This window comes from Carlito syrichta, unplaced genomic scaffold (assembly GCF_000164805.1).
Source record: "Carlito syrichta isolate Samal-C Ts95f unplaced genomic scaffold, Tarsius_syrichta-2.0.1 Scaffold301555, whole genome shotgun sequence".
Classification (NCBI taxonomy): Eukaryota; Metazoa; Chordata; class Mammalia; order Primates; family Tarsiidae; genus Carlito; species Carlito syrichta.
In genome coordinates, this window is record NW_007245651.1 from 253,688 (window position 1) to 269,603 (window position 15,916).

The 15,916-nt window shown below is 37.6% G+C and overlaps 1 protein-coding gene across 1 annotated transcript in view; it reads right to left on the reverse strand.

Moving 5' to 3' along the window:
- Positions 1-15,916, reverse strand: part of DDX10 (DEAD-box helicase 10) — a 273,197-nt gene that overhangs the window by 104,335 nt on the left and 152,946 nt on the right. The window contains exons 14-15 of the mRNA XM_021710807.1: positions 10,231-10,350; positions 6,991-7,152 (exon numbers count right to left, since the gene is read on the reverse strand). Coding sequence (XP_021566482.1) covers positions 6,991-7,152; positions 10,231-10,350 — 282 coding nt within the window. The remainder of the gene's footprint in view (positions 1-6,990; positions 7,153-10,230; positions 10,351-15,916) is intronic.

The window sequence follows — 15,916 nt, forward strand, 5'->3', positions numbered from 1 at the left end:
TTCTACAGTTTTGCTTGAACAACATTAAAAAAAAAGTGGTCTTCTATACATAATTCTGTAACAACTACAACAAGAATATGAAGACAGAGAGAAAATAACAAATTGATACGGAAACACTAATTCACTAGTTAATGTCTTTGAATATTTACTTATCTATTATGTGCCAGGCTACATGGTGGGCTATGAATATATTAATAGCATAATAGGCAAAACAGACACAGACCACCTTCCCTCTCCTCTTTAGTTTAGGACTTAATCCCCTCAGACTCCCTGATTCCACTGGCACCAAACTCTGCTCCCTGTCCCTCAACCCCAGTCTCCAACTATTCACCACCAATCTAACATCCAATCCACCTCTCAAACACCATATAGTGTTTTAAAAAAAATACAAAGAATAAAAATAGAGACAGCAAATAATTCAAAGACTTGCCACAATTGATAGATAAGACCAATGCAATTTTGAATACGTGTCTCACTTTGGATGCTGGATATAAAGAGGGCCCAAACACCAAGATGCTAAATTAAATGTCACTAGATGCTCTAAGCTCATGAAAGTAAGAACAGACATCTCCCCAGGCAGACAGGCTGGCTCCTTTTGAAATAATAAGCCTGGCTGTGATGGTGGTAGGAAGAACAGAAACTAGAAGGAAATAGGGTTGTATAGAAAAGGATACTTTTTTTTCTCTCTTATGTAAATAAGATTTATTCATAACATCCATCTTAGAATTAGGTACTTGTCCTCAGGATGACATTTCTTGTCCTTAGGATGACATTTCTGACCTCAGTAAAATTTCAAAAGACCATGTGAGTCAGACCAATCTCTGATATTATCTTAGACTCTTAAAATGACCATAGCTACTGAAAAATGAATTTTGGTACAAGTATCTGTATCTATATAGCTATGAAATGAACATTCAGGAAAAAGTAATAAACTATACTACAACCACAACACATATTTTATTCTCAAATTCATTACAGATCAATAACCTTGCTCCGGAAACATGTACATTTTCCATTATTTGCCATTCCATCTTCAAAGCTCTCTACTCCTATCATCACTTTCCACTGTTTTCTTTCCTGCTTTAGAGTAATCCTGTTATAAGAGAATATCTGATGGTTTGAGAACACAGCTGAATAGTTAAAAACACAAAGTCTATAGAGTAGCAAAGACCTTAGTAAGAGCCCCAGGCTGCTGCTATGGGAAAGTTGTGGGGTCTCGGACTCCTTACTTGACTCTTTTAAGTCTTAGTTTTATCATTTGTCAAATGAAGCTAGCTCATTTGTTTCAGAAGTTAATTATTAGCATGTCACATGTTGGTACTTGTAAATTTAGTGCAGGGTCCAATTAAGTAACTGCTACTTGTTATTGTTAATATTCTTGTTGCTACTATTCCTAAGATACCTGATTATTGATTCTCTCTTTCTTATCATACAGATTTACAGTTAACTGAATTCCATGCCAACTTAGTTCTCTAAAACAAAACTCATTTTCTAAAATGCCCCTTCAATTATTTCTTAACTTTCTAATATTCATGCTGGATAAGTAGAACCCAGAACGATACTGTACCATCTTTGCAAGCTGTCCAGAGTCACATCTTGACATGTTTATGTTATCTAAATACACGATCTGATATGGATAAAGCACTCAAAACAAAATAAGGGGAATGAAAGAACATCATATAATGAATTGTTTCTCTCCACACTCAGCTGTGATAGCAGATATTATCACCTTAAATACAAGTCATCCTTCAGAACTAAGAATAATGACACCACAGAGCAGATTTTCACTCCATTAAAGTAAAAAACATTCAATGATGTGGTCCATGACCTATCTTTCAGTAGCTCTGATTGATTGAATTACCAGAAAATAATACTTCCATGCAAGACGAGTGCTTTGTCTTTATAATTTACCAATATACTAACGGCTTCATACACAAAAATTACAGCTTTTGCTGTATTTTCACTTCTAATGAATGGTTTTAGGAGATTCTGAAGAGAAAATAAAAGCAAGCAGGCCTACTTAAATACAGCTACCCATAAGGGCCCGGCAAAGCTGAAGACTGGAATGGTCTGAGAAGAAAATAGTGCTTACAGGCTACAATGAAAAACTCATTAAGAGCAAATAAAGCTGCTAAGTGCCCCGAAGCAGAAGCCCAGAGTAGTAGCTACAAATTTTAGCAAGTGGGCAGCTGAGTTCTATTCCCGGTAAAGACATGCAACTATGTGAGGTTTTTTGTTTTGCTTTTGCACTATAAACCAGTTAAGATTTTTAGACCGCTTATAGCCAAAGAAATTGAAATCAGAATGTCAAAGAGGTATCTGCACTCCCATGTTCACTGTGACATTATTCACAAGGGCCAAGACATAGAAACAAGTAAAGTACCTATCAGCGGACCAATGGATTAAATAAATGTGGTGTATATATACAATAGAATACTATCCCGTCTTTTAAAAAGCAGGAAATTCTGTCTTTCGTGACAATATGGGGGAAACTCGAGGACATTATGTTAAGTGAAATAAGTCAGCCACAGAGACACACATACCAAATAATATGACTTATCTGTGGAATTTAAAAGTCACAGAAATAGACTTATAAGAACAGCACATAGAAGCAGAGAGTAGAACAGTGGTTGCCAAAGCATGCAGGGAGGGGAAGAGATGGGGAAGAAGAAGATGTTGGTAATAGGCATCAAAGTTTCAGTTCAACAGAAGAAATAAGATCTGGAGATTTAGTGCACAGCACATTGACCATAGTTAATAATGATGTATTTTATATTTCAAAACAGCTAAAAGAAAGGATCTTAATCATTCTCACCACAATGATAAACATTTGAGGTGACAGATATGTTAACTAGTATGATTTGACCAATGTATACATGTCATGAAACATCACACTACATCCCATAAATACAATTATTATTTGTCAATTAAAAGTAATAAAAGACTTTAAAATAAAAAAATATTTTAAGACAAACTTATTAACTTGGCATAGTCCAAATTATATAGCTTTCAGAATTTGGCAGATAAAAACAAGTATAAGTCAAGGACAGGTGTAATAGTATGGAGGAAAAACAAGTGAGACAAAATGAATACTTGAGTCCTCCATCACAAAAATGCATAGCTAAAACAATAGTTCAAAGCTGTTAATTTTCAAAAGCAGGAGCAAACAACTACTTTCAAACAGAATCATTAAGACTAAATTCAGTAACATATTAAATATCCTATCTTTTTAAATATAGAATAGAATGAAATATTGTGAACATGGTGAAAAAAAGTTCCAAGGCTTATGAAACCTTCAAAAAGTAATACACATTTTAAAAAGTAGGTATAAATATAGAACGTATGAGAGGGTTTTATGGAGCTTTCTTTTCACATGCCAAATTTGTTCAGGCATATCCCTTAGTCATAGTTTGGTATCAAAGGTTTCTTTACCTTCATCTATCTGAAATAAAGTTTACCCCTGGACCCCGAAATTAGTATTTTCAATATTCTTTAGGGACATTCAAATTTTCTCAATATACTTTCACACAAATAACAAAATCATGAGTGACAGTCTCAAGGTGAAACCTAATTACATTTGCCCAAGGCAAAACCTTGAGCTAGAAGAGCTAAGAATTGTCAGTCTAGTAATATACTTACTTGGAAAAAAAAAATGGGACTTCAACAATGCGATCAGGCAAAATAATTATTAAAGCAAAATAATCTGTGCAGGATTAATAATACATTTAGCTTGCAAAGTAAAATTTTAGTGGATGCTGGAAGTAAGTGAACAAAAAGGAAGACTTTTCACCAAGCAAAGCATACTATCTGATTTGTCAGGGAGAACAAAATTACAAATCAAAACTCCATTTTCCAAACAGTGGGAGATAATTTTATTCCCATGTTTTAGCTAGATCTACAGAGTCAGAGGATCTCCTTGACCACCTAAGATTAACTACCATTTTTTCTCCCTCATTTTTCAGACTAGGAAAGTAAAGTCCACATTGGTGACTGGTAATTCAGATTGGACTAGGTAATGCCACACTCGGGACTCAAGTATAGGCGATCTACAAGACAGCCTAGTATTCTTCCCACCAAGCACCACTGCTTCATCACACAAAATGTGAAAACTCGCTATCTAAGAAACTATTTCATGTATTCTGGGCCAAAATCCACTCCATGACAGCTTGGCACATAACTGATTTGACCACCCATAGTGTGCCTTACATATGCCATTGTTATAAACACACTAATTGCAAAGTACTCACAAATGTAAAATTTTCTCTGATTTAATACCCACAAATATATATGTGTGTAAATAATAATTTTGCTCAAGAAAATACCACAAAACCCATCATGTGAGTATCAGGTGGCTTTCACACTAATTTGAATACAGAGAACTATTCTAGTTATTTCCTTGTGCTTTTTTCAGGCTACGTAGTATTTTTAAACTCCTATTTGGAAAGTACACAAAGGGTTGCCTTGTATAGAACATACCTAGTTAACATAAAATAGAAAGTAGTTACTTGTTTTTAAAAAGACTTTGACTCTTTTAGTTATAGAGATACTGACTTCAAACCAGTAGCAAATATAGTTTAGGTGATTTTTCTCACAACTCTGTCAGTCTAAAAATGCTCTCTTCAACTTAACTGTGAGACAGTCATGGAGATGGTTTAAAATTCATATCTACCTTTTAACAGTGGTGCAAAAACAATGAGTTGGAAGCTAAAAATAAATGGAAATGGAAATGTGTGGAACAATCCACCTATCACGTAAGAAAAGGAGAAAATAATATGTATGCCTATTTACTCCTACTTGCAATCAGAAATGAAAGGATGCATTAAAAATTAAAAGTAGTTAGTTATGGAGTAGAAGTATAACAAAAAAGAAGTAAGAATTCTCAATGTATAAGTTTTTTATCATCTTGAATTAGAACCATGTGAACATATTATTCATTCCAAAAATTTTGGTGTTAAAAAAATAGATGTGCAAACAGCTTTTGTGCAGTGACAACATATCCACAGTCAATTATGACTTAATTATAATCTTCCTGAGGATGGAGAGACCCATGTATGCTAGGGTTTTCTTTGGTTTCTTTGTACTGTTTTTTTAAAGAGAGAGAGTCTTGCTATGCTTGCCAGGCTGGAGTATAATAGCTATTCACAGATGCGATTATCGTGTCCTACAACTCCTGGGCTCAAATGATCTCCTGCCTTAGCCTCCTGAGTAGCCAGGGCTATAGCCACATACCCCCATGCTCGCCAGGTAGCATCATGTATTTTCAGTATTCTTGGCCAAGGGCTCACATCTGTAATCGCAGAACTTTGGGAGACCGAGGCAAGAGAACTGCTTGAGCCCAAGAGTTTAAGACCAGCCTACACAACATAGCAAGACCTTGCCTCTACAAAAAATCAGCTGGGCATAGTGGCATGCAACTATAGTTCCAGCTACTCAGGAGGCTGAGGTGGGAGGATCACTTGAGCCTGTGGTGAGCCATGATCCTGCTACTGAACTCTAGCCTAGGCGATAGAATGAGACCCCAGTCATACACACACACACACACACACACACACACACACCAACCTTCGCAGCCTAGGGCAAAGCCTAGCCACAAACACTGTATAACACATGTCCAATTAGCCCATTTGAAATGAGCATTCTAAAGGTTTCGGAAACAATATTCTACAACCTGGATATAGTAGCAACTTCCACATGGGAGAATGAAAAGGCAAGGAATGGAAAGGGGGAGATTTAATGTACCTTCTTCATATTTCTCTTACTGCTGACTACATCTTAGAAATCATAAAGGGTAACACAGTCTATGCTCAGTCCTCCTGGATAAATATTCTAAGTAGACTGACTGCAAGTTGAAACATAACAAGCTACTGATACTCTTAATATTAAATATTTTAACAAACAGCTAATGTCAAATTTCAATTAAGTACTGTACTAAAAGTCACAATGCAAGACATGTTTAGCTCTCTCATTAATATAAATATACAACAACTGCAGCCAGTACATTTAGGCTCATTTGTTCTCCATATCTCTGGAATTTTTTTTGAACATTCATTTCCATCCCTGAAGCTATCTTTAATATCTTTTGCTTCTTCATTAAATGCTACTGTGACGCTACATCAAATCTTAAAATAAAGAAATAAGAATTACTGTTCTATTTTTTTTTTAATATGCTGGTCCATCAAAGGTCAAACAAGTGAAAAACTACAAGAATTCTTCTCAGGATGTGATTTATAATTTCCACACCTAAAGGCTTAAGAGGTTCCTAATACAAAATTTAACATTACGACAGTGATTCTCAGGTATGATATCATTCTACCCTGGAATCATTGTTTCAAAGGCATGCTGAAAAAAGCTCTTTAAAAATGTAAATATCATTTATTTCATTAACTGATTCTCTTATCTAGTGAAATGTCCACTTTTGGGAATTAAGCAGTATGACAGGATGATATTATCATGTGTGACAACTATATCAAAGACAATAGAAAACTGCCAACTTTAGGGTCACCAGGGCATATGTTGATTTATATAGAAGTATTCCTTCTTACAAGGCTTTCAACTTTAATATAATAAATTTAAACTTGTATCTATGATCTAATAATTGCTATGGAAAGAAATTTAACTAAAAAATTTAAGTTGAATCAGGAAACTATCAATCTATTCAAACCTTGGTATATTCATACCAAGAAACACTACTCAGTAATAAAAGGAACAAAGTGTTGAAACAAACAACTTGGATGAATCTCCAGAGAATAATCTTGAGTGGAAAAAGTCAGTTCTCTCGTCCCTGCTGCTATCACAAAGGAAAAAAGTTTGTATCTCTGTGGACTTCCCCAGCAGAAGGACAAATGGAACCGGCAAAAAGACAAAACAGTCACAGAAAAGGAAGTGTCAGAGAAAACAAAGTAGTAAGTAATATGCTTATTAATAAATATTTAGACATATTTAGAGACACACTAAATTTCACTCAGTATTAATTCAAGATGGAAACCTTACCCGATGCTTTGCCTTAATTTTCTTTCTATATTCTTCTTTGTCAAATTTGTCCTCTTCCTGAAGTCTTTCCTTTGCTTTATCTATGTTGATACCACCAGTGTCACCTTCCTCCTCAGTATCCTTCATGGTGGATTTCTGCATTTGTGGCCACTGCTGAACCAACTACAGATCAAAAAAAAAGAAGTTTTTAAAAAGTTGAGTATTGAGCAGGAAACCTGGAACAGCACAGAAAACCATTTCCTTTTGTCTGATAATTCCGAAATGCATATACACACTTTCTGCCTTACAACCTGTATTTCTTAAGCTAACAAATTTCATAATTAAAGTGAGCAAGACACAGAAAACACTGTCCCAATCAGTGTAGAATAATGCTGCCCTAACCCAATGAGAACAAGATTAAAGAAAAAGTTCACAAAACAATCTGGAAAAGAATATAGCTACAGAACAGAAATGCATCAACAACTTCTCAGACGGGATTCTCAGTATCCTGCTCTCCACACAACTCAGTTCGAGCATCCTGGAGCAGACCCCAGCCTGACTAGCATGTAACTCCTTTGGGCTACCTCTCACGCATAGCACATCACACCATGCTGTCTGACTTTCCTGTTTTTCTTACTAGAATTAATCTCCTTAAGAGCGGTTGTATGTCTTGTTCACAATCCTCAAAGCCCAACATAGTATCTGGCACATATTAAACAGGTACTTAAAACTGATCAACAATTCACATATTAACCAATATTACACACACGAGTAAAATAATTAAATGTAAAGGAGTTTGGGTTTCACAGGCCTGCTCAAATCCACACGATTTTATACATACATTTTATGGTAAGGAATAAGGTGACCTAAAAGACAGGGCACAGATCCAGGAGTCAGGGGACCTGCCTGACTGTGCCGGCTTTTTCACTAGCCTACTGTATAGAGCTGAATAAATTACTTAAACTCTGGACATCTGTGTCCTTTCCGGAAAAATTAAGAAGTTTGTTTGACTCAATAATTTTCAGGTTTAACGTTATAGAACTCCACCGACAATTCAGACAAAAACTACTCCCTTATTTTATCTAATAATTGGTTGCCAGAAGGATTTAAATTGCTGCTACTATTTGGAAAGACTGTTAATTAACCTGCAGGCAAATGGAAATTGTAGGGAGACACATGGCAGGAACGAATGGTTCCTCTCTCACTCTTGCAGCCACCACAGCCATCCATCAAGATGAGAGTCCTACAGAGTCTCAACCTTTGGCAACCAATGGGAGTGACATATTACTGCAAGAGCAGCCATGCCAGCAGTCACTGACCCTAAAGAACCAGTGATCTGAATCAGGGTAGGAGATTTAGAGTCAATTATACTCAGTGATCTATCACAGAAACAAAGAAGAAGAGTACCATGTGTTCTCACTCATAAGTGGACGTTGAATCATTATCATAATACTATAAGAAAGGGATTGGCAGTAGTGGGAAACTGCCAGGGGAGGGAGGTGGGATTGGTAGTTGAGGGAAACTGTCAGCGGAGGGAGGGGCGCACCTTATCAACAAGGGTACCTGTGTAATGAACATTTGTAAACCTAACCCTGAATTGTACCCCACATCTTCAAAATAAAGAAAAGAAAATGTTTAAAACAAAAAAAAAAAAGAACCGATAAGAGGGATCAGTTGAAACAGCAGCAATTTCATCCATTACTTGGACTCCTCCCTAATGCCATCACAGAGGGGAAAAAGTATCCCCCTGAGGGCTGAATGAACATTAGCATTTCTTTCAGAGCTTTAGGTCAGAAGTTTCTGTATGGCTCACAACCACAAAGGGCTTCTACAGGTAGTAAGTATACACTGAAACATTTTATAGTTAAGGATTTACACTCATCTTAGAGCTAATTGGTATCATTTGTGTGGTTAAACTTAGCAGCACACTAAGGAACCTCATTATGCTAACAGTACTCATCTTACTTTACAGGGAACATCAGTTGTCACATGACTATTCTAGTTTAGCCTGCGTAGTAGGTCCTGACCTCTTTTAAGTAATTAAATAAAGATTCATTATGTGTCATTTATATAGGCTCCTTCTTAAGCTTCCAGCACCTCTGAATTGCACACTATTTTGTTACTTTTCATCTGACTTATACACCCCAAAATAGCATCCAAATCTTTAACTTCAAGATTAAAAGGAAAACATATTCCACTGGATATAGACTGCTTAAATAGCATGTATACTATATGAGGGATGATGAACTATATGATATGATCCAACATAGTCAATATGAAAAGCTGCTATTTTATTGAAAGATGCTTCATTCAACAAATTTCTCTAAAGGTTTATTACATTAAGCACTGTTCTAGGCACTGGGGATAGAAGAGTGAGCAAAGTTGACAAAAATATCTTCCCCTCATGGAAAGTAGAGTGGAAAAAAATTACATCAGTCAAACAGATTGTGAAGTCACAAAATACGCGCTGCAAAGAAAAGTAAGGTAGGGTGGAGGAAATGAGATGATGGGAATAGGGTGCTATGTGCTGCCTTAGGATGGTCAGGAGAACCCACAGGCTAGTGAGAATGAAGCCTGAGATGATATGCAAAAGCATCTGCCATGACCACTAAATGGTCATCACGCCTAGAGGAAGTCACTGGATGGTCAGGATCTATTTTATCATTTAAAAATGATGATACTTATTATGTCAGAGTGAGCCTTCATGAGTAATTTGTGAGTGATCACTCCTTCCTCACACTGTGAGGACCTGCTTAAGATACGGCCAAGACAAAGGTGGAATGAAGACAAGCACCTCTGCATCTGAGACTGCTTGAAAGCAAAGAATTCCCTCCCAGAGCCAGTCCAGCAAAAGCATGAAAGGACTACATCTAAAACTGAAAAAGTGCAGAGCGGAGACTTTTTAGAAACAATCAAAAGAATCTGTGGCAAGTAGTTGTGTTAGTAGACTTGTGCTTGGTTCCACAGAACATGCTCATGAATACCACGCTGAGAAAACCTTATCTATAAAAATGGAATTTAGAAAGTTCAAAGCCAACTCTTTTGGTATCACCAAGAAGTATCTCAGTTTATTGCCAGTAAGGCATCCTTGTCCACAGCTGTAGAGCTGAGGAAATGCATACAGTGACAGTGAAAAGAATGGCTCAACACGCTGAAGAGAAATGTTTACTCTCTCATTAATGAATGGCAAGTCAGTAAGAGCGTCAAACTCTTCATAATAATTGAATGGACCTCAGAAATGAAACATTTACAGAATCTTACCTCTCCTTCATCAGTAAACATTATTTTCTTATTCACTTTAAAATTTCTCTTCATGACTTTTTTTGCTTCTGCAACTTTGGTCACTTTTTTCTTGACACTGGATTTAGAAGATTCTTTCTTCTATGTGAGAACATACAAAAAAAACAGATGATTAGAGAAATGGTTGATTTATATTAACAATTTAACTCTGGCAATATATTTTCCAAAACTGAGTGCATTCATTGCTCACTGGCTAATGAGAAACACCAAAAAAACACCACTGTCTAGAAGCAAAAGTATTAGACTTCATAATCAATGACCCCCCCCCAAACTGAAAAGGGTTCAAGTGTGAATAGCAGGGATATAGACATAGAAAGCCTTTATATTTTCTTCTATTACTAGAATAATGTTGAAGCACCAGAATTTACATGATAATGTAATAAATGGATATAAGATAAGTAAAATTATCTTCTAGCCAAAATATAATACATATTTTTAAATTCCCAGTTGCAAACTTAAATTATTAGACTGAGAAAATGTACACTTGAAAAGCAAAATGACAGTAATGAATAGTTTACAACTCAACATTCTTCTATCAATTACAGTAATTTATTACCAGAAACACTGGAAAACTTTCTACAATAATTAAGCAGCGTCCAAAGGTGTCTGCTTAACAGGAAACACTGACTAAAAACAAGCTGATGTCCTAAAAATTCAAAGCCACTGTTTACTTATGCTAAATGAACGCTGAGTGAACCACCTGAGGTCTGGAGTGTGCAAAGGTCACAGCACAGCCTGCTTGGTGGCTCAGCCTGTAATCCCGTGCCTTTGGGAGGCTGAGGTGAGTGGATTGCCTGAGCCCGTGGGTTCGAGACCCACTTGGGCAGCGAGACTTCATCTCTACAATAAATCAAAAAATCAGCCGGGCGTGGTAGCGCATGCCTGTAATTCCGGCTACTCGGAAGGCTGAGGCGGAAGGATAGCCGGAGCCCAGAGGCTGCGGTGGCCGGAGGCGGCCACTGCACTCCAGTCTGGGTGACAGAGTGAGACTCCAACTAAAAAAAAAAAAAAAAAGAAAGAAAGTGACAAGAAGTAACTTACATTTGAGAAAGATTTGGATTACTCTCCTTGATTAAGAGCTAGTAATGCCACTGGTGGTACTTAGTTAACTAATCTAATGCAGCTTCCATTAGATAGAATGAGTATAAGTCTTTGGTGTAGTAGTTAAGAAAAGGGATTTGAGCTCAAGCTCTACTACTTAAGAGCTGGGTGAGAGCACATTACCTAACCCCTGTGTTTAGTTGTAAACTGAGGATAACAACAGCACATATCTCATATGGTTGTTGCAAGGATTAAACAATACATGTAAAACATAGAAAAATTGTTCACTAAATCTCAAACACCACTTTTATACACTGATTTATTTTTACTTTTATTTTTTGCTGCATAAGAAAATCATGCTAAGCAACCCCCTTGGATCCCCTCCCACTGTGGGAGCTTTTCTGTCCTCTCAATAAATCCCACTTTCCAAAAAAAAAGAAAAGAAAAGAAAATCATGCCAAATGCACAGAGGCTCAATTTGCTGATTTTAAACTCTGTACCCCAGTGACCCACACAAGGAAAAGAGAGAAGAGAGGAGGGACTAAAAAACAAGATTTGTCAGAAGCCTCAGAAAGCAGCGCATCGGTTACAAATACTACATTATGGTAATAAGCATACACGACAAGAAAAATTCATTTGATAAGATGCTGTTAGTCATGATCAATACATAAATACTTATAATGAAACACCATAAAATTAAAAAGAACAAACTTACTAAAACAGAAGTTTGTGCCAAGTTATCAACGTATTATTTTTTTTGAAAATGGTCATGATGATGAAAGTCAGCTAGTGAATCCACAGTAATATAATTTAAGTACAAAAAAGTTGTTTTGATACTGATGGTTCTGTTATGGATATTACTACAACACTGCTTTTGTATTTCTGATTCAAAATGAAAGTTATGATAGCTAGTTACATTTATTCATTTCTCAGACTTTAAACAAATCAATTCCTATTTAAGAAGTTACCATTAAGAATTCCTGTTAAAAAGTTATAAGCAAGCCATATAAAGCTTATGAAAAGATTAAACATCTCTAAGGTAACATATCAGAGACATTGATCTGACACAGCACACCTATCTTGTGAGACCTCTATGGAAAGAGATTAAGTTTGATTTGGATTTCTCCATCCCTCCACCTCTGGGGTCCGTGACTCCATGAATGTTGGCATAAGGTCATGAGGCCCCAACTGCCGTGCCTGCTCCTCATGTCACCTCTCCTCCACTGTGCTTATTCTAAGGTACCTGACAATTGTTCTTCCTCAGTAAATATTATCATTTTCGTTTTCTTATCAATCTCACTTCAGAGAGTCATAGAGTAAGCTGTGTGGTGGTAAAACTCCTCAGCTGAAAAAGGATAGGGGGCAGGGAGTTTGTTAACTTAAACAAGTTGTCATGTAGAACCTCTGTGGGCACAGGAGATTAATAAGACCCCTGTTCCTTCAGCCCGGTCAGTACTCATACATTCCTTTTCCTCATATAGCTTTAGAGACTTCCACCAACTCAACCACCAGGGTTGGCAACTTCCTGACTGACTCTCTTTGCATCTCCTTAATTGCAGGGTTAAGGCAATTCTTAAGGATTCTTAAGGATGTTGGGCTGATCTCTCAGCAGACCTCATCTAATGACAGAGACTGCTGATCAAATAGTGCAAACTGAGAGCATCATCGTAAGGTCAATATAACAAGTAAACAGGAACATGTTACACTCATGTAACCCAGTAAACTACAAGTACTAGTATATGACATAAGCAAACTTTCTGGGGTGCTGGCAATGATCTGTCTCTTGATAAGAACTTAAGTTACACAAGTGCGTACTTTGGTCAAAACTCCTTGAATGTTACACGCAAGATTTGTGTGTCCTGGCGCAGTGACTCAGCCTGTATGACCAACACTTTGGGAGGCCAAGGCGAGAGGACTGCCTAAGCTTGGGGGTTCAAGATCAGCCTGGGAAACTTGGTGAGATCTCATCTCTACAATAAACCACAAAAAATAGATGATGGCATGCATCTGTAGTTCCAACTACTTGGAAGGCTGACGCAGAAGGATCACCAGCCCAGCAGGTAGAGCATGCCACTGCACTCCAGCCTGGGTGACAAGAGTGAGACTCCAACTCAAAAAAAAAAAAGATTTGCACATTTCATTTCATATAAATTTCTACCTCAAAAAAAGTCCCACAAACAAACACTGAACTGTAGTTAATGCTATGAAAGCTGAAATGTGTGGTGGAAAGTGTAATGATGTCGGCAACTCACCCTGAAATGCACTCAAGAAAAAAGGATAGATGAATAGATATACAATGCATAAAATATGGTAAAAAGGAGCCAGGCATGGTGGCTCATCCCTGTAATCCTTCTGTGAGGCAGAGGCAAGAAGACTCATAAGCCCAGGGGTTCGAGATCAGCCTGGGCAACTTGGCAAGACCTTGTCCCTACAAGAAATCAAAAAATTAGCCAGACCAGGCACAGTGGCTCATGCCTGTAATCCCAGCACTTTGGGAAGTGGAGGCAAGAAGCTTGCCTGTGCCCAGGGGTTTGAGATCAGCCTGGACAAACTGGTGAGATCTCGTCTCCACAATAAATTTAAAAATTAGCTGGGCATGGTGGCGTACACCTATAGTTCCAGCTACTTGGGAGACTGAGGAGGAAGGATCGCCTGCACCTAGCAAATTGAGGCTGTAGTAGCTGTGACCATGTCACTGCAGTCCAGCCTGGGAGACTCTGAATCTAAAAAAAAAAGTTAATTATAGAATATGGGCAGTGTATGTTATGTCTTGGTATCCAAAAGCATACTTTTCACAACTTTTCTAAACATTTGAAAATCTTCATAACAAAACACAATAGCCCAGTCGTAGGAATAAGAGGAAAAAATAGAGCAACGATAACAAAAAATTGTCAGAACAGAGTAAAAGTTGATCAGAAAAATAATTTTGCAGTAGAGTCTAGAATGAGGTGAGTTCAGTTGAAGAGCTCTGAAGAAATCCATGAAACCATTGAAATTACATGACAAAATTTGGAGTCATTAGCATCTCTGTCTTTTTATGGCTTATCTTAGTTTCTAAACGGGATCTGTGCCCCAATTCCCCCAAAAAAGGTAAAAATTGTGATCTGTTTTAGGGAAGCCACTGAAAGATAGAACAGAAATGCCCACATGGATGAAAAGAGGTTCGTTTATCATAACTTCCTGATAGGCTGTGGCTTTGCTCTGACACTCTAGAATTACACTTCATTCCATCAAATATGCTCAGAATGCCAACAACACACAAAGTATCATAGTACATACTGCAGACCCAGTAGTATAAGAGAGCTGGGCTCTCAACCCTCATGGAGCTTAATCTACCCAGGGAAAAAGATATTAAACAACCAGCAGAAAACTGTTTAATCACAAATGCAATAAGTGCTTGGACAGAAAATACACAAAATGAACATACATAACACAGTACCTGCCTAGGAGTTAGAGGAGTGAAAAGCAGGTCAAAAAATGTCCATTTAAGAGACCTGAGTGGCCGGGTGTGAAGGCTCAGGCCTGTAATCCCAGCACTTTGAGAAGCGGAGATGAGAGGATTGCCTGAGTCCAGGGGTTCAAGACCAGCCTGGGCAGCCTCGTCTCTACAGCAAATCCAAAACAAAATTAGCTGGGCATGGTGGCATGTGCCTGCAGTTTCAGCTACTTGGAAGGGTGAGGTGGAAAGAGTGCCAGAGCCTAGCAGATCGAGATTGCGATAGCCATGAGCATGCCACTGCACTCCAGCATGGGCGACAATAGTGAGAATCCAACTCAAAAAAAAAAGCAAATCCACCTGCTATTAAGCATAATTCCTCAGTCATACTAAATCTAATGAACTACAATAATTTAAATATTTTCTGATTTTTACAGCATAAATTAAGGACACATTTTGATATCTTATTTTTAAGTCATCTATGAAATATTTTCATAAGAAGTAAACAAGATTCACCACCAGTAAGTAGCAAAAGTATTATGTTTGTGAAATATTTGCAAAAACTGTAGTCTTAAAAAGTGCCACCTGGCCAGGTGTAGTGGTACAGCCTGTGATCCCAGCACTTTGGAAGGTCGAGACGAGAGTACTGCCTGAGTTTAGGGGTTCAAGACCCACCCGGGCAACTTGGTGAGACCTCGTCTCTACAACAAATCAAAAAATAAGCAGAGCGTGGTAGTGCGCGCCTGTAGTTCCAGCAACTTGTAAGGTTGAGGTGGAAGGATCGCCTGAACCCAGCAGGACGAGTTTGCGGTGGCTGTGATCGTGCCACTGCACTCCAGACTAGGCAACAGAGTGAGACTCCAACTCAAAAAAACACGTGCCACCTAACCAGGATAGAGTTTCATATTTGCAAGATGAAAAAATTCTGGAGAGTGGTTATACATCAGTGTGAAGACAGTTAACCCCACTGGACAGAACACTTAAAAATGAAAAGCAAAAGCCACAGAGAAATGAAAGTTAGAATTAAAGGGAAAGACAGTCCAAAGAAGTTCAACTTTTCTGGGGAATGGGCCACCTGAGACCCAATACCCACCACTACACTATCTATCTGTGTAACGAATACGCATGTGTACTCCCCTGTATCTAAAATTTAAAAAAAATTAAAAGTCA